Source organism: Panicum virgatum, chromosome 6K (genome assembly GCF_016808335.1).
Source record: "Panicum virgatum strain AP13 chromosome 6K, P.virgatum_v5, whole genome shotgun sequence".
In the NCBI taxonomy this organism is placed as follows: domain Eukaryota; kingdom Viridiplantae; phylum Streptophyta; class Magnoliopsida; order Poales; family Poaceae; genus Panicum; species Panicum virgatum.
Genome location: NC_053141.1, coordinates 42,570,682 through 42,589,541, shown reverse-complemented (window position 1 = coordinate 42,589,541; position 18,860 = coordinate 42,570,682). Strand labels below are relative to the sequence as shown.

General features: G+C 46.5%; 1 protein-coding gene across 2 annotated transcripts; it reads right to left on the bottom strand.

Moving 5' to 3' along the window:
* Positions 1–5,224: 5,224 nt before the first annotated feature.
* On the bottom strand, positions 5,225–8,891 carry LOC120713724 (wall-associated receptor kinase 2-like). 2 transcript variants are annotated; one of them, XM_039999679.1, is made up of 4 exons: positions 7,774–8,891; positions 7,086–7,214; positions 6,800–6,949; positions 5,225–6,697 (listed from the first exon to the last, which is right to left on the bottom strand). In XM_039999679.1, the coding sequence occupies exons 1-4, from the start codon at positions 8,765–8,767 to the stop codon at positions 5,502–5,504; spliced, it is 2,469 nt and encodes an 822-aa protein (XP_039855613.1). In that variant the 5' UTR covers positions 8,768–8,891; the 3' UTR covers positions 5,225–5,501. The 2 variants fall into 2 exon arrangements, with proteins under 2 accessions (XP_039855613.1, XP_039855612.1); XM_039999678.1 differs by having other exon boundaries at positions 7,690–8,889.
* Between the last annotated feature and the right edge of the window lie 9,969 nt (positions 8,892–18,860).

Below are 18,860 nucleotides of genomic sequence, written 5' to 3'. Positions count from 1 at the left end.
AATGGCTCTCGTGTTTATTTTGTTGCTACTGGGTTGGTAGGAGACAGTCGTAGACCTACACGTCCAGTCGTCCACTCAAGGCGCGGTGATATCAGCGGATGGACTTGCTCCTGATGATATCAGCTGCCAGGCGTCAGTATCATAGGCGGTGTGGCACCAAGGCGCGGTGCGGCGCCGCCGCAGAGAATTTTCTTCCCCCATCGAAGTCTCACGGGAGATCTGTCCCAGCGGGCGCGGCAGCGGCGGAGGCGGAGACCCGCGCTGGGCGGTCGCGGAGGTGGGCGCGGGCGCGGGGCGGCGGCGGAGGCTCGCGCGGGGCCGAGGCGGGAGCGGACGCCCGCGCGGGGCTGCGGCGGAACCTCGCCGCCCACGCGCGGAGGGGGCAGGGCTGGACTGCGGGCGGAGGCCCCGACGCGTCTTCTCCGCGCGGATCGATTGGCGGAGGCGGAGGCGGAGGCGGCGGTCAGCGCAGGCGCGGGCCCGCGGCGGAGGCCCGCGCGGGTGCGGAGGCGGACGCCCGCCCAGGGCTGCGGCGCAGATCGACCTGCGCTGGCGGACGAGATCGACCGGCAGCGGTGGCGCGGCCACGCGAGCGAGTGAGCAGGGGCAGCGCGAGCACTTGTAACGGTGGTGGATGCGTGAGCGTGCGGAGGAGCACCGGGGGGGGGGGGGGGGGGGGGGGGGGCGGGCGCGAACACGTGCGGAGCTGAGCGAGCACATGATGACACGACCGCGGCAGCGGCGAGAGCGTCTGGAGCAGCAGCAATGCGGCGAGAGCATTTACGGGAGCCGCAGCGGGGAATGGCGGCGACACCGCGACCAGCAGCCAGCGCGCGTGCCGCACCTAATCTGAAACGTATGTTCGCTGCGCCGGCGATGCCTGACTGCCTGTAACGAAGATCCGGCGAGGCGGCGAGCGACAGGAGGCGCGCTGGCCGCCGGCTTCTGCGCCGCCGCCTAGGGCTTGTGCGACTGCCCCGGCCGGTAGTTCCAGCTCAACATCGGCCTCTGCTCCCAGAGGCCAGAGCAGCGGCCATCGGTGGCCTGTTCGTCGCCAGCGTCGTCGTCCCCTCCTCTTCGTCCCCTAATCGTTCTTCGCCACCGCCTGCTGCTCGCAGAAGGCAGGCTGCATGTCCGTGTCCATCCGACTCCCATCCTGCATACGAGCAGAGGCTCCTCCACCTATACATGTCCATTTGGGCGTGCCGGGCCGGCTGGCACGGGCACGCCTGGGCACGGCACGGTTCCACCGTGCCCAGCCACGGCACGGCGAGACCTCGTGCCGTGCCGGCTTTCCTGTCCAGGCACGGCACGGTTAAGCTTAGACGGGCCGTGCCGTTCTTGGGGCACGGTCAGCCCGGCAGTGCCGTGCCGTACCCGTGACCAGGACACACAAGAGCTCAATCAACTCCAAATAATGCAATATAAACAGATTTCATATGTTCAAACTCAAGCATTCAACAATTCATGACCAAACTCCAAAATACCAGGCATAATCATTCAATCTACTAAACTAGATCATCCAGGCATTCAAACCATCACAGAACACAGAACAGTGCATCTCAAAATGTAAATGGAGCCTTAGTGCAATGTTGGCTCATTAAAAACCTTCCTAGGTAAAAACTCACACCTCGTAAGAAAACCCTAGGAAGGAAAAGAGTTACAGATACATGAATAGATATTAGATAGCCAGAATGGAAAGAGAGATTGAAGTTCAAGCTCTTTTGCCTCTTGAACTGGATGGTTCAGTTGCTGGGCCATGTCTTTCTTCCTAGCAGCAGTATCAGGTCCACTGCCTCCTTCTTGCTCCTTTCGCTTGGTACCAGGTGATGTTTCTTCCTCATTGTCCAGGTACATAGCTTCAAAGGCTGCTTCAAGGTCCTTTGTGTTCCTTCTCTACAGTGTGCTGCTTGTGCAAGTCCACCAACTCCCAATACTTGATGCATGAGAGGACCTCCACCATGTCTGGTGTTAGCCGCCGCCGCCGCTCCTCGAGGACCCTGCTAGCTAAGCTGAAAGTGGATTCTAAAGAAATAGTAGACACTGGGACAGTCAAAACATCCTTAGCAAGTATAGATAAGATAGGATAAGTCTGATTATGGCGCTGCCACCGGTTTAGAATGTTGAAATCAGGTCCAAACTTAACCTCAGTGTCACTATCAAGGTAAGAAGAGAGCTCAGATAGACCTGAACTAGCTGATGTACCTGCACCATTACCAGGATTACCTGCAAAAGCTTCCTCATCACCATATATATCATCCCAGGCCTCAGTTCCCATACCAGAAAATAGCTGGCAGTGTTGAAGTCCTCAAGCAAGCATCACCAAACTTGGACTCATAAACTTGAAACATCTTAGTTAACTTGCAACGAATAGATGATGGGTATCTAGCATAATCTTGACCATTAAGAACACTTAACTTCTGCAATACTTTATGAAACCCCCTCATCTTAGCTCTAGGATCAAGAATGAAAGCAAATGAATACAGGAGGAGTATCTCCCTCCAGTATTTGAGGAACTTAGTTTTCATAGGAACAACAGCAGTTCTTAGCAGTTCATGGTTCTCATATGCATTTAGATGCCTAGCAATTTTCAAAATATGATGCAGCATTAAGGGTGATGTAGGGTAATAAACACCGGATAGTGTAACAGTTGAGTCATAAAATAATTGAAGAAAAGACAATAACTTCTCTGCAATAGTCCAGTGATTAGGAGTCAGTAAAAAAGAGCCATCCTCTTTGCGAGGATGGTTTGTTTGAATCCACACGGAGAAGGTACTTTGATAAGGATCTAAATGCTTAAACATCAGATAAGTAGAGTTCCATCTCACATCCATGTCAACTCCAAACTTACGAGGGCGGACACCAACACTCAAGCAATACTGTTTATAAGAAGCAATACGTTGATTGAAAGAATTCAAGAATGTAATAGCAGTCCTAAAATCTTCAAAATATGGTTTCAAACGTTTCAGGCAACTCTTAACAATCAAATTGATGATATGGCAAGCACAGCGCTGATGCAAGAATACAGCAGCTAGATCATCTTCAATCCTAGCAGGTTTAGGCATCAAACTACCAATGTAACCAGAGAATACAGGTTTTAGAACATCTATAGCAATTTTGTTAGATGAAGTATTGTCAAGCACAATAGCAAAGATTTTATCAGTAATACCATAGTCACTTGCAACCATTTCAACACGCTCAGCAATGTTAACACCTGTATGAGCCACTTCTATAGGTTTTAGACCAAGTAACCTCTTTTCTAAATACCAATCAGGGTTAACAAAGTGAGCAACAACAGAGATGTAGTCCTCTTTAGCTTTACCAGACCAAATGTTAGATGTAAGAGCAACAGATGAAACAGAGTTTTTCAGGACATCAGTAAGCTGTTCAACACGGTTATTATAAAGGCCAATCAAGTCTCTAGCAGTAGTTTGTCTAGAGGACTTCACAAACCTAGGGTTATGAGCATTGGTAATGTAGTCCTGAAAAGCATCAGATTCACCAAAGCAAAGAGGCAGGTCTAGCCTAGCAATCAAACGGCAAAGCTCTGTTCTAGCAACAGAAGGAGAGTACTCCCAGTGCACAAAAGAACCATCAGCATTAAACTTAAGCATAGACTGAGTTCTACCGTGTCTATCCTTTTCCTTCTTAGTAGGGCAAAGATCTAGGTGACGGCGCAAGTGCCCAGTACCAGAAGAGGATTTAGCAGACAAGGTATTCTTGCAGTGGTGGCATATGGCAGATACACGAACTTCCTTACCTCCCTGGATCTCAGTCACCTCCTCAAAGTCTAGCCAGACTTTGGAAGATGGTCCCCTCCTCCTGGTGCGGGTACCAGATGCACTCGCCGCGGCCGTGCCCGTCGGGCTCGTGGATCCGGTGCGCGTGCCCGTCCCCGTCCCCGTCCCCGCGCCGGCGCCATCCACTTCGATGGCAGCATCTGCACTGCTACCCAGGATGAAGCGCCGGGCATCCTCGGCCTCATTCTGCGCCTCAAGCTCCCGCTCCGCCTCGTCGGCCTCGGCCTCGGCAGCAGCATAGTAGTCGTCGTCCATGGCATCATCTTCCATGGACATGGCCGCCTCCTCAGCCGGCGTATCCGGCTCCCTCACGGCCACGCGGCACCGGATCTATGGAAGAAGACCCATAGCCAACGACCTGCAACACAAGAGAAAGAAGAAGAACATAGAGGTTAGGGTTACTGATTTAGGGTTAGGGTTCGAGACTTCGTGCGGAAGAGAGGGACGGGCGGACGGCTCACCTGTGCAGCCGGAGCACCAGATCCACTGGCGGCGAGGGAATACGACGAGCGGAGCTTGGCACAGAACTTGACCAGATCGAGGTTAGGGTTAGGGTTACGGAGGCAGCGAGAGAGGAGGAGAGGGAAGAGATAGAGCGAGGAGGGAGAGAGAGGGGTAGAGGATCAGAAGGCGTCGATGGCGGCTCGGCGGCGTCCGTCTCCACTCTCCGGCGAATGGCTAGGGTTACGGTGGGTGAGGCGAGGCGAGCGAGGGAGACTGCGGGCGGCTCTGCTGCGGGGGAGGGGATGGCCGAATGGCTAGGGTTACGAGGGGGGGAGGGGAGGGGGGGGTATATATACCGGGCCGATGCCGGGCCGGCCACATTTACCGGGCCGTGCTCGGGCCATCACCGTGGGCCAACCTGCCGGCCCAAGCACGGCACGGACCTCGTGCCGGGCCGGCACGGGCACGCCGCCTGCCGGGCCGGGCCGTGCTCGGGCCGTGCCTCGCCGTGCCGGGCCACGGGCCCCCCGGCGGGCCGGCCCGAAATGGACATGTATACCTCCACCGTGCAGCTTATTACACTAGCCGACTAGAACAAGACGGCACCGTGCAGCTGTCTTCTGCAGCAGAATAGCAGGTAAATGTATTCAGCCCCAAGTCTGTTTGATGCACCTGATAACATCATATGGTCCAGTTAATGTTCCGGACTGTTTGCCTGGAAGATTATAAGCGATGGTTTCACTACTGCCTACCAACAAACCATAATCTTACTGTACTAGCAGAATCATGTTATGATTCGAGGCAGCGTGCTGGTCCTCCAGTCAGGTTCAGGTAGCGTTTCTTCTCTCCATTGCAGATTGAAAGTTGATGTAAATTACGCTGTGTTACGTTCACAAACAAGTTCTCTAATTTTTTTTCCCCTGAAAGACCACAATCTTTAGTCGGTATTTGGGTAAATAGCTGTACGCTGCACTGCAGCAAGAATAATGAGACATTATAATGCTCTGCTTTGAACTCCTCTGTCCAGTCCTCACAACAGACTGGACCACTGGAACAGATAGGTGGCAAGACCATTTCATGTTCAATCTATAATCAGGGAGCAATGCAAAATAAACAGGAAAATAAAATTTTCTGAAAGGTGGACAGGGTAATTTAGAAAACAACAGAGAATGACGTTTTTTTTTCTGTTGACTTCCTATGTATTTGGATTTTGGACTGAATATAGAAGCAACATTGTTCAGCACTGCGCAATATTATCTACCTTGCTGACAACAATGTTTCCTCTTCAATTGTGTACTGCCTGCTTGCTTCAGTAGAAACTTGCTCGCTTGACATCCAGTGAGCCGTAGTTTCATCATCGCCATATTTCCTTGATGTTGTATTCCACGGAACCTGTTTCTTCTTAACTAGTAAATTCTCAAGTGTCATCTCTACTTCTCTCATTGTAGGCCGATCCTCTCCCTTCAGTTTAGTGCACATTGCTGCTAGTGTGGCTACTTCTTGGACTTCTCCGTCTTCTTCCTCTATGACTTGGGGATCTATTATATCAAACAACTTGCCTTTCGTCAATAGTGAGACAAAATATGAAACAATGCCATCACCGCCATCAGATCGATACACAAATGGTTTCTTCCTAGTAAGCAATTCTATAAGAAGAACCCCATAGCTGAAGACATCACTCTTGTCTGTTAGTCGGCCTGTGTAATAGTACATTGGGTCCAAGTAACCAATTGTACCTTGAATCGCTGTAGTTACACCTGTCTGATCAATTGGGATATATCTTGAAGCTCCAAAGTCTGATACCTTGGCAGTTAAATTGTCATCCAGAAGTATATTCGAGGACTTAATATCTCTATGAAATATCGGCATTGAGGCCGCTGAATGTAGATAGGAGAGCGCTCTAGCCACTTCTAGTGCAATCCGTATCCTGTCATCCCATCTAAGTGATATAGGTCCTTCAATGTGAAGATGATGATAAAGAGTTCCATTCGATATGAACTCATAAACTAGCAGTGGAACCTCTGTCTCAAGGCAACATCCTAAGAGCTTCACTACATTTCTATGGTTCACTTGAGAAAGAACCGCAACTTCATTTATGAATTCATCAATTTCTCTTTGCACTACAATCTTTGATCTCTTGACTGCCACAACATGCAGATCTATAATACCCTTGAACACAACACCATGTCCTCCCCCGCCAACTACGCGGGACCTATCAAAATTGTCTGTAGCCTTCTCCAGCTCCCTTAATGTAATTATCATCCTTTCGCCAATGTCTGCCTTATGCGATATCATTTGCTGCAATAGTAAACCATGATTTTGGTTGAAATATTTCTCTTTCATCTTCTGCACCTTTCTCTCCTTGAGTTTCCGAATTATGAAGGGAGCACCAAATGCTAGAAGCAAAAGACTTGTACCACCAGATACTCCTAGCCCGATGCCTAAACCTGAAACTGAAAGATAAAACGTTTGGGGGTTCAAATTCATGTACCTCGTGCAAGCGAACAGATTAAGTGGGGATGAATTAGTGATAGGTTCACAAAATGGCTTGTCACCTGGGGATGAGTTCTTTATTGGAACGCACCCCCCTTTTCTGGAAGAATTTCCATTGGTTCCAATTGGACATTGACAATGGAAAGTTCCAGGCAAGTTTAGGCAGGTGCCATAGCACGAGTGGGCTTCCTGGCTCAAACACTCGTTTATGTCTGGAACAAAAAATATACAGTCATCATGGGAACATATCGTATATATGTTCGGAAGCGAAGCAATCAGGCAAGAATTAGTATACTAGCTGTAGAGATAATGTTCGATCATCAATCTTGTTTGCATTTTTGTACGTACCTTGGCATCCATCTGGGGCAGAAGCATTTCCGTAATACCCAGAACGGCACTCGCAAATAAAATTCCCTAATCCATTTGTGCAGATGCCATGACATGGGTAGATGTCTGGAGACATACACTCGTCGATATCTAGAGGAGAATAAATTGAAACGTCATTGATCAGGAGGGGATGTTAAGTACCGTACTCTTCAGATTCATGTATGGATAGTACTCTCTCCATTTGAAATCATATTAGTAGGTGTATACTAAGATTTCAGAAAAATTACACTTCACAAATTCTGACCAACAGTTATTCAACCTATAAGAAATTAAGAATGCTTAGTGCACACATGCTATACGTTTAGATTCGTATTACAAAAATTCTTTACTATGATGTTGACTTTATAACAATTGGTGATAAGAGAAATCAATGGTCGAAAAATACGCCTACATGTAATATTTTTTATTTAACAGTAATTATTTTTGAAGATATTATTGGTCGAAGATGAACTTTGACCGAATCTAAAAGTTGATATATTACCTCCACAGACTTTAATAAATTCTAATACACATATATACTTAATTTAATTAAACACCAAACTAGGGAGCGCGAGTGCATAGTTACCTTGGCATCCATCCGGGATGTAAGGGTTGCCTTGATAACCAATATCGCAGGCGCACCGACGCCCACGATTGGGAACATTATTACCTGCTTCGACGCATCTGCTGCTGGAGCTGACGCATTCGCTGGCGACTTCGTCCCTGTACACCGACGGGCACCCTGTGTGGTTGATCACCCAGTCGAGCGTGGCCGGGAGCGCCTCAGGAAAGTAGCCGGAGACACTGCCGGCGACCTCGTCGGCGTAGCTAATCCCCTGGTCAACCAAGTAGACGGCAGCTTCGGCGTAAACCGATGCGTTGAGCCTGTTGACCTGGATGTTGTAGGAATCGTAGCCCAGGACGATGTTCGCCTGGCAGCAGCCGACGCCGGCGCAGGCGCCGCTGGACTCGACGACGATCCGGCGGTCGCCGTCGAGCGGGCAGACGGCGGCGCAGGAGGCGATCAGGCTTTCGTCGTCCCCGCCGCGGAGCTGGACCTGGGCGCCGCAGCCCACCAGCGCGACGCTGCTCCTGGACTCGGACAGGAAGAAGGGCCCGCCGATCGGGAGGCCCCGGCCCCACGGCCCGCTCGCGGCGCTGGCCCCGGCGCCGACCGTGTACAGCAGCCGGCTGCTGTTGATGCGCACCATGCCGTTGGGGACGGAGATCTCCAGCACCTGCACGGTGCCGTCGCCCAGGAACAACTTCGGCGGCCGGAAGGAGAGGTCGCAGGTGAGGTTGAACCAGGCGGCGTGGTAGCACCCGGGCTCGACGCCGAACGGGTACGAGATGTCAATGCCGCCGCAGCTCCTGGTGCAGTTGTTCCTCCCCGAGCCGGTGGCCGCCGCCGCAGCTGGTGCCGCGCCGCCGGCGCCGAGCAGCAGCAACGAGCCGACTATGGCAGCCAAGGCTGTAAATCCTCTACAAGCTGCCTTCTTCATGTCGGCCTGGCTCAGCAGCGTCAAAGCCCTCTGTGGAACTGCAGAGCAGCAACACAAAGGGGCGGCGGCTTGATGCAAATGCAAGCACTCGAGCAGTGGGCAGAGGCTAGAGAGAGGGAGAGAGAGTGAGAGGAGTAGAAGCGAGGTGCAAAATGCCATCATGCTTTAATTAAGGCCGTGTTCGGTTAAGTGTCAAATCAACTTTACACAAAAAGATGAATGCCCGCATGGAGTACTAAATGAAGTCTATTTGCAAAATCTTTTCAGGGACGGATGTAACTTTTCGAGTAGAAGAGAGTTGATGATTTTATATTTGCAAAACCTTTTCAGGCCCGCTTGCTTCTCAGAGTGGAAATTGGAAAAGAGAACGCGACAACGCGTGCGCTGTCTTTGCTTGACTCCAGGTCTTCTCCTGTGTCCATCAACTAACCCTGCCAACCATTTCTCCTTCTTGAAATATAAAATATTAGAGAGTTTAAAATTTATATTCAAATATAAAATATTTTAAAATATTTTGGAAAAAATTTCGATCAGCCTCACCTCTTCTCCTCCCACGCATCAGACCCCTCGCGAAAGCTTCTTCCTTTTACCCCACGCATAGCTGGACCGGGCGAGCACTGCCCACCGCCCCTAATCCTATCCGTCTCCTCCAATCTCCCTCTCCGCCATTTTGCTGCTCCCCTCCCTCTCAATCCCAGTGAGATGAGCAGGCTCACCGCTCCCCGCACCCCTGATCCCGCTCCCTCCTCCTTGGGGGATAGCGAATGCTAGGGGCGTAGAGTCCCCTCGGCACGCCCTCAATATGGCGGCGGACGCTGAGGGTATGAAGTACCCTCGGCTGGACAACGACAATCCGCGTTAAGGTATTAGCTCGGTGTGAGGTACCCTTGGCTGGACAGCGAGAATCCGCTTTAAGATGCCGTAGGAAATCTATTCCCCGCATATGCGGGGCAGACGCAATGCGTCGCACAGGAAGGTGTTTTTTTTTCTCCTCTCGACCCCGCCACCGGCGAGCTAGGGGAGGGAGAAGGGGAGCAGCGGCCGCCGAGAAGGGATGGTTGGTGGGGCCGGGGCGGCGGTGGACTTTAGATTCCGGATTACGAGAGTTTTAATAGCCACCGAATCTAAAAGAGTGGGCCGAGGGGGTGGCAGCAGCCCGGCGATGGAGACGGGTTGGCCGGCTGAGGGCGAGGCGGCATGACCGGGGCTGAATCTCGGTGGACGGTGGCTGGCGGCGGAGATGTGCAACGCATCAGCGCTGCCCCGCATATGTGACGAATAGACGCCCCTCAATTTGGTCCTTGATTCGGGCCTGACTCCGTTGAGGCTGAAGCCGTTTTCCACGATGCCCCTGGTTGTGCATCTGTGCGATCACGGGAACCTCATCGAAGACCTCGTGCAGTTGTGCTCGTGCGCCAACTGGCCGGTGGCCGCCGCCGCAGCTGGTGCCGCGCCGCCGGCGTCGAGGAGCAGCAGTGAGCCAACTATGGCAGCCAAGGCTGTAAATCCTCTACTAGCTGCCTTCTTCATGTCTGGCTGGCGCTGGCGCCCTGGCTCAGCAGCGTCAAGCAGCCCTCAGCACAAAAGGGGCGGCAGCTAGCGGCTTGATGCAAGCACTCGAGCAGTGGCACAGGCTAGAGAGAGGAGTAGAAGCGAGGTACAAAATGCATGCCATCATGCTTTATTAAATATAAATACAAAAGAACCTTTATTAGTCTTGGTCGTCGTGGAAGCAAGTTATTCTGCCCATTTGCCTCTCAATCAAGGGGAAAAAAGATAGAAAAGAGAACGCGACAATGCGTGCGCTGTCTTCTCCCCCGTCCATCAAGTAACCCCGGTTGTGCCAAACTTAGCTCCATCTTGAAATCTATTATCTTAATACAATAGTGTTTAAAAAAGCCACCATGTTCGCCGAGAGAGTCTAGAAATTCCCACGTTAATCTAAAAAAGAAAAGATTTGCACCGTTGGATTTTATGAAGATCTAACGGTATGTATTATTCTAAAGAATCTATATCACATAAAAAACTATATTAGATTAAATTTTATGTTTCCTATTTCCTATTAGACTTGGGCTCTATTATTTTATTACACTCGGGCTCTATTATTTCCAATCTAAAAAAAGACTCCATTATTTCCATGACGTAGAATTCGTAAGGTGTACTCCATCCTAGCTATCTAGCTATAGGAATATGTTGATGTGTAGTTTAGTTTACAAAATAGGATAAGAGTTTTACGAAGCTGAGGGCACCGATGGTGCGCTGCTGTGATCAGCGGTCACTAGAAAAGCAATTGACATCTATTTATAATATTAACTAGCATAGTGCCTATGCATTAGTGCGGGTAATTTAAATTTTACCTAGATCTACATGAGACCATCAATTTTTTTACTCTCTCGCTACGTCTACAAACCGTGTGGCGATAGTGTGAGATATTGATTAATTGCCCAGCTTCCAGTTTTGATTCAGATTGATTTTGTTCGGGTTCCGCTTAGGATTCCGATTGCAAATCTGCCCCAATGCGTGCTACGGACAAAGTTGGTATATGTATCAGATACATATAGTTGTCCATATTTTAATGTATAAGGATTTACGTGATTGAGTCGTGGACGGAGAAGTTGTCCGACTTGCATATGAGATGGACTAAGATCCACATGTCAATGACACAAGACAGACCAAACAAAAAATTAAGGTGGAAACCTTGCTCGGTTTAGAAATAGGTATATATAAGAGAGTATTAAAGGAAGCCACAATGTTTATCGAGAGAGTTTAGAAATTCTCGCGTTAATTAAAAAAGATAAAAAATATACTCCCTCCGTATAGAAAAAGAATATCATTTTGGATAAGGTTTGGGTTAACCATTGGGAATATAAATCATGAATAACTTTTCAGTTATTGAGTTTGAAAAAGTGAAAGCCATGTAAATAGATTTTTCTTAAAAATCATATATATATATCACTTTTCAACAAATATTTTTATAAAAACAAGCAGTCAAAGTTATGCTTTGGAGACCGTGTTGTTATCCTAAAAATCTTCTATTTCCTATATGGAGAGAGTACACCGTTGGATTTTATAAAGATCTAACGGGCTAAACTAACTTGAAGAGAAATTCCCATGTTAATCTAAAAAAGTGAAGGATTTATTAAATTTTATGAAGATCTAACGGCCTAGACTAACTCGAAGAGAAATTTCCATGTTAACCTAATAAATAGAAGGATTTAAACGGTTAGATTTTAAAAAGATCTAGCGGTTCATATTAATTTAAAGAATCCATACTGAATATTAGTAAATATCTAAATTAGAATTAGTAAATAGCTAAATTAGAAATTAAAATAGGATAGACCAAGCTTATAACGTCAAAGACTTTTCAAAAAAAATATGCTGGAAATCAATCTTTCATCCACGTGCTATTCAAGTCAAAATCTAAGGCATTAGGCCATTAACGTTAGGAAATAGTACTATTGGTTTTTCTCAGCGCCATAGGAATAAGTCGCCTTAGCCCTAGATAGATATGGGGTAGATAGACCCAAAGACAATTCCGACCTGCCACCAGGTAATGGTCTAGAATGAAACGCACGCGTGGAGCCCTTTGGATTGAAGGGCCCCGCACCGGGGGAGGTCACACATCCCTCAGAAGTAGGGTGATCCCTTCGTGGAGAACGGTTAGCCTGGCGGCACATTTAATACATCATCTCGGTGCAGCATAACAGGGCTCGAGGATGACGCGCTTTCCCATAAAACAGCATGATTATAGGGGAGGGGTGCCCACAGACGGCGCTGTGACCACGCTGGGAGGGGGGCTCCCTGGGGTCACGTCACATCAACTGGCGATGGATAGTGTGGTGCCCCCAGCATCCGCCGCTTCCCATCGTGTTAGGCAAATATGGAGAAGAGCAACCGCGACCCCGGGCAAAAACTTAGGGCAAAACAAGGATCCCAATTTACCCCAGAATATCACGGGATCCCTCGGGGTACAATCTCGAACAAGAATAGGTCTGCCTTTTAGAATTGGGCCATGCCCAGACGGTAGGCACCACTTGCCGCCCCGCGCCTATCCTAGGTTATCGCGTTCACACCTAAGCATCGCACAGAAGTAGAATAGAAGAGTAATGTGTAAGTGGGGGATGCTTGGATCCTGATTTAGGACTCCCTCGGTTGATGATACCAGACTGAATATAACAACTAGCATCGCACAGAACATATGGTGTTATGCTTCCAAGCGGCCTCAACCTATCTAAACTCATTTGTCCACCGTTCGTCTCACGGATGGGATCTATACTATGTGTTACACCCCTAGCCGAATCTCAAAACGGGTGTTCCCATGAATCTCTACTCGCGGTACTCACCCACCATTAGTTTTTCTTAATAAGTAAACAATAGTAATCGGTGTATATTAATTTTAGAAAACAATTTAATTTGCAATTTTGTGGATAAAAGGCATAAGCAAAAGGAAAAAAATTATCAATCATGCGGCAGGGTATACAAATATATATATCGTTGCCCGAAAAGACAGACTGTCTTGGCCAACAAGTAGCATCAATCAATCATGCAAAAGGTTTTGAAGGGAAGAACAATTGTACTTGAGAGTGCTCAACTTGGGGGAGTGTGACAATAACCAGCACATGGACATTAGGAGCCTATGAATGAAAATTTGGTGATGCGGCCATGTTGTACGAGAGTATCAACATGATGCATCCTAGCAAGTCATTGCCACTGCAGCATGCTCATCATCACTAGCAACTGGAATTATTCAAAAATTAAATTTTAATGATACCAGGATAGTATACATTGAGCCACTCACCAAGAACTTCTTCTTAATAAAAAACAAAGAGAAATTTTTAACCGTAACCAAACTTTCATACAAAACTATTCATGACCAGTCAAAAATAAAAATATATTCCTATTGAATATGAGAAAATAACATGTTGTAGGGAAAGAGTGGTGATATGATCCAAATAAACCAACTCGGGACCAATATTTGACATGGATATACCTAATTATGGGCAGTCCAACCCAATGAACCTGACCCGACACATCCAAAATGCCCAATCCAACCAATATGTTGACCAGTTTGGACAGAAATTTTCGACCCACAAGAAACAATATGTTGGATAGAGCTAGACTTTTCTTACCTAAAATCCCAAAAAAAAAAAACGGTCGAACCCGAAAATTGTACATGAAAAATTGGGTTTAACCCGACCTGACCACATATCGGGCCGGGCTTGAATAAAAGAATCCGACCTGGTGGCCGGGTCGGGTCGAGTTCGCGCTGAAGAGAATACCGAGCTTTTCTTTAACTCAGCCCCTGATCAGGTATGTATAGTAAGTCGCGGACCATCTGAGAAGCACCTAGCTTCATTGACTAAAGTGTAGTGGGCAGAGCTTCTTGGGTGTAATTTTAGCAAATGGAACGAGCTCAAGGGTCTATACCTTGCTTGCATAACAACAAATTTATTGGTGCAGCAGCCATAAAACAAGGGGAGCATGTTTAGATCTGTTGTAGCAATTGGAGAGGCTGGATACGAAAAATAATAAAGATAATGCATCCACTACTCATTAAGTTTTTTTTGACTAATATTCAAAAACTAAATTCTAATGATCTCAGAGTAGTGTATATTAAGCCACTCATCTAAATCTTATTCTTAAAAAAATAAGAGTAATCTTTAACCGTAACTAAAACTTTCAGACAAAAATATTCATTACCAGTCAAACAACAAATATATTTCTATTGAAAGCTTAATTTTTGTATTACTTTCAATAAATATCAAAATTATGTTTCTATGTGAGGTATTCTAAAAAATTATATACCACAAAGTATTATGGTGGAAAAAACATAGATGCTACCTTCCTCTAGGATATTGGGACAAAACAATTACAATGACATCACAAACAATAATATTGGCGTAAATTTCTTTTAGAGTAGAATACAAATGTTATTACATCCATTCAAAATTATTTAGCACTTTAGTTTTGTCGTAAGTGGAACATTTTTATTCACTGACCAGGACAATAAAATATATTAATTTTCATAATACCAAATAAATACACTATAAATATATATTTTATGATAGATTTAATGAAACTAATTTGATCTTATAGATGTTGGTACTATTTTCTATAAATTTAATTTGAATTAGATTAGTTTCAAGTAGAACAAAGATAATACGTACCTAATAAAGTGACTAATAATTTAGATAGAAACAGTAACATAAAAATATCAAATATCTAGCTACCCGCGCTATTTGCGCGGGCCTCCTTGCTAGTTTAAAGTATTATAGAGTTTTGAAAGTGATTGGGTGCTCTAGTCTGAGAGGGGAAGATGGTGAATTAGGCAACTTAAAATCTTAACCTATGGCTCAAACTAGTTTGCACAAAACTTAACTAAACAAGCTATCTAGATAGAAAACATATTAGGTGCAAACCAACCTCTTCGTGCAAACTATGGAAACTTCAATCTGAACCATCAGATCAACATTCAAGGGGAGGGGCGCATGGGGGTGGGAGGAGGGATTTGCAAAAATGTGATTACCCAATTGTCACACCCGGTTTAAGAAAGTAACCGAATGTATCTCATGTGTGCGCCAGGATCAAGTTCACAGACACATGATAGACTTATAAAATGAAATGTCATTACAATGTCATAACGAAAGAGAGTAAATAGTACTTTATTACAAGACCAACAGTCTTAGACATAACAAAAGATAAACGACTCAGAGTAACAGCGGAACGTCGTCTTCACAGGCAGATCACTGGGAGATATACGCCTAGAACTCCTCGAAGTCTTCTGAAAACTCCGGACAATTATCTTGGTCTGAACAGCGCTATGCAAGGGTGAGTACTCTTATGGTTGGTACTCAACAAGTGGTAGGGAGAAATTATACTACATGCAAGGCAAGGCTAAGTCAAGGGATGGCTGACATGGTTTGACTGCAATAAGCACTTTTAGTTGATCAAGTTTTAATTAGCAAGCATTAACTAAGTTTAATTTTATACCATTAAACCCACAAGTATATAAGTAAAGAACTGAACAACATAAATAAACAACAACGATTTAGATCATCTTCAAGTTCAATTATCATGTGAGGGTCCAAGCCGCTCCTAACTGTGAGCACGGCTGATATATCAGTTTTACACTCTGCAGAGGTTGTACACTTTACCCACAACTCGTGTTTCTCATGTCGTCCGGGTTTGCAAAGCCATTAAACACTTCCTTTGGTGAGTGGCTAGGGATTCACTATGAGGCCTTTATAAAGATTCCCTAACCTATGACAATCCGCTAAGGTTTCAAACCAAAGTGGTCATAACACTTCCTAATGAGGAGGTACCTTAGCCAAGAACCCTAAACAAAATCATTGCCTCAAGAGGACCGAGCTATACCCCAACGATGCATCCCCTCTTGCTCTTTCGGTAAGATTGTCAAAAGTTAGAGTTTCTAATTAATTAGCCAAGATCAGAGCCATTTAATATTGTGGTTGCACTGTTTTCCTGAGTGGTTCTCCATGTTCCAATTAAAGCATATATGATCTTATTAAAACAACAGGTAAACCGGAACATGAAGTAAACAAGTGTGTCATTGTTTCCAAGGTGAAACCTTAATCTAGTAAGAGCAACTAGCATAGCTACAACACTAAAGTAAACCCAAGTTTGGTCAAGGTAGGAAATAAACAAACTAGGCATGTCCTTAAATAGGGTCCCATCATGTTATAGACTCATGCATTGCATATAAAGTAAATGTGAATTAAATGATAAATTATGGGACAAAATATGATCAAAGGGTCCACTTGCCTTGCTCAAAGAGCTGCTGCTGTTCATCGTCTTCAAAGCTGTGCTCTTGGCAGTCCTCGAAAGACGCACCGTCTATCGCATCACACACGTACATATAAGCAAGCAAATACAATAAATAAGAAACAGTACACCAATCAGTGTAAACAGTACAAAACAAGGTTATAGATCTACTGTACACGTCACAACGATCGCGTGAGCGCAAGAATCATCAAAAACAGAGTTATAACGAGTAAGTTATGGCTAAAACGGGGTTCTAAGGGCTTATCTGCAATAAACTTGAAAGAAAAAGGGCTCTGGGTAAAGAAACCGGGGGCTAAAACATAAATAAACCTTAATCGCAGGGGCTAGCAAGCGAAACTAGCCTCCAGGGACGTGTTGACGGTCGTTAAGTGCAAAATATGACCATCAACTATACTCACAAGAGAAGAAAAATCATGCCTCTTACTCACATATTGTATCCCTAATTTAGCTCCATAGTTGTTTTGGAGAACTTATATTTTCAGGAGCACAAGTCCGGAATAAGAAGAAAACATGAAGAATACGCAGAAGAAACCACAGAAGATCACGTCCTGCGTAACACAAGCAAAAGAGGCCCACCTGGCAGACCAAACCGACCATCCAAGCCTCACCGACAACCTGAAAAGAGGACCCACTGGGCAGTCTCCCAGACGAAGGCGGTGGCGAGAGGCAGCAGGGTGGGGCCGGCCGAACCAGGGGTTCGGCCGAACCCTCCCTAAGTCCCGTCCAGGTGCACTTTGGCGGGAAGATCACTCTTATCCTCCTAAAGGCGGTTTGGCAAGTTTTCATGTATAGAGATGGCGGGAACCGACCTCAAGCACTATAAGAGGGGCCAACCACCACTCTCTCACACACACACCACTTGGAAAAGCCTCTCTCTCTCATTGTGACTTGTACCCTTTAGGGTAGTGGAGCTAGGCTAGTACTTCAATTCCTTAGCGAATCCAGTCGTCTCGGGGTCGGAGAGCAATCCTCGGCCTCTGGTATGGCTTTGTATTCCGACTATCATTATGCTATTCATAAAGAGTTCATTCTTGGTTATCTTACTATGTTCTTAGCATGCGTAGCCAAGTTCTGTTCTTATTCAAGTTGTATTAGTTGCCTGCTTAGACCAGATGATCTGGGTAAGAATATCGGTTCGTTGTGCTTTCGGGCTTGCCTTAGCGTCTTACCTGTCCATCCGAAGGGTGGGGGGCCCGGGGGCGCTTGGGTAGTGACCTCGTACGCGAGCATGGGGCTCGGGTATGTGGGATCTTTCGGATATGACGGTGCTCCACAGTTTGACTGGGGTAGACCGCAGGTGGTGATAGCCCTGTCGGTCCACTGGGAAGATGCTTCTCAGTTAGTGTACTCCCCGACATTCGGGTATTCGTATAGGAGGTCACGCAAAGACGAAACGGTCTGGACATTCTCTAGAACGAGTCATTCTCCCCGATGTCCCTAATTTCTCGGCACCTGCAGTTCTAAGCGTGTGACTAACATAGCTTCTCTGCTGACATGAATAGTGTGGCAGCCCCGCCCGACATAAACCGGCTTAAGTGCGCTAACCATCATCAAAACGACAATCAGGGTTAACACGCACTTAAAACGGAGCAATCCGGTAGTGCTGTAGGGTAAAATCCCGATAAAACCACTTACACCTGGATCGAACAAAGCAGCGTAACTCACACGAAGGCGAGTCCAGAGATTACAACACCTCACAATATATTACACCACAGAGTTTAACATAAAAACAGAATTACAAACCAAGTTCCAAATTTAACAAAGTACTTTTCAAACCAACGTAACAGAAGTTCATCAGAGTCCTTTATTTTAGCGGAAAGTAAACACGAGAACTAACGACGATACGGATGTCTCGAGAAAGCCCGATACAAGACATCACTCGTTCTTGTCATCATTGGCCGGGGACGCATCCCACTCCACGGACCAACCAGGCGGAAGAGTGCAAGGCCAGGTCAAACTGGCAATCATATCCTCAAAGGTTTCACCTGAAACAAAATATAGCCACAAGCAAGGCTGAGTATTCTAATACTCAGCAAGGCTTACCCGACTAAGGGTATACTTAGCCCTTTATCTAGACATGCAAGGCTTTTGGCTTGCGGGGTTTGGTTTGCCGAAAAGCAGTAAAGAGTAGATCCTTAATTGCAGGTTTTAGTTTTCAGGTTCTAGTTCAATTAACCATTCTAAGTGAGCATCTATCCAACAACATACATGGTGAACAAAACTTATCTTTCATCAATCAAACATATTCATCATCATCATCAAGTTCCACTTCTTACTCTATGTAGCAGAAGAGTTAAGCAGTCCCATTATCCGTGAGAGGCGGACGATTCGAATCGAATTTGTTAACCTTGCAAGGCAGACCTAAACACACGTCACGTGGTTACTCCCAGAGTCACACGTGCAACATTTCCCCTTTCTTTCCGGGTTGTGGATCAGGGTCACCGTCCTCGAC

Bases quoted from the DNA above. Each gene is read 5' to 3' on its own strand.
- LOC120713724 (XM_039999678.1), bottom strand. From the start codon at position 8,767: ATGATGGCATTTTGCACCTCGCTTCTACTCCTCTCACTCTCTCTCCCT. The intron at 7,215-7,689 runs GTAACTATGCAC...ATTCTCCTCTAG, and splicing joins CATCCCGGATGGATGCCAAG to ATATCGACGAGTGTATGTCT. The intron at 6,698-6,799 runs GTGACAAGCCAT...TTTATCTTTCAG, and splicing joins AATAAAGAACTCATCCCCAG to TTTCAGGTTTAGGCATCGGG.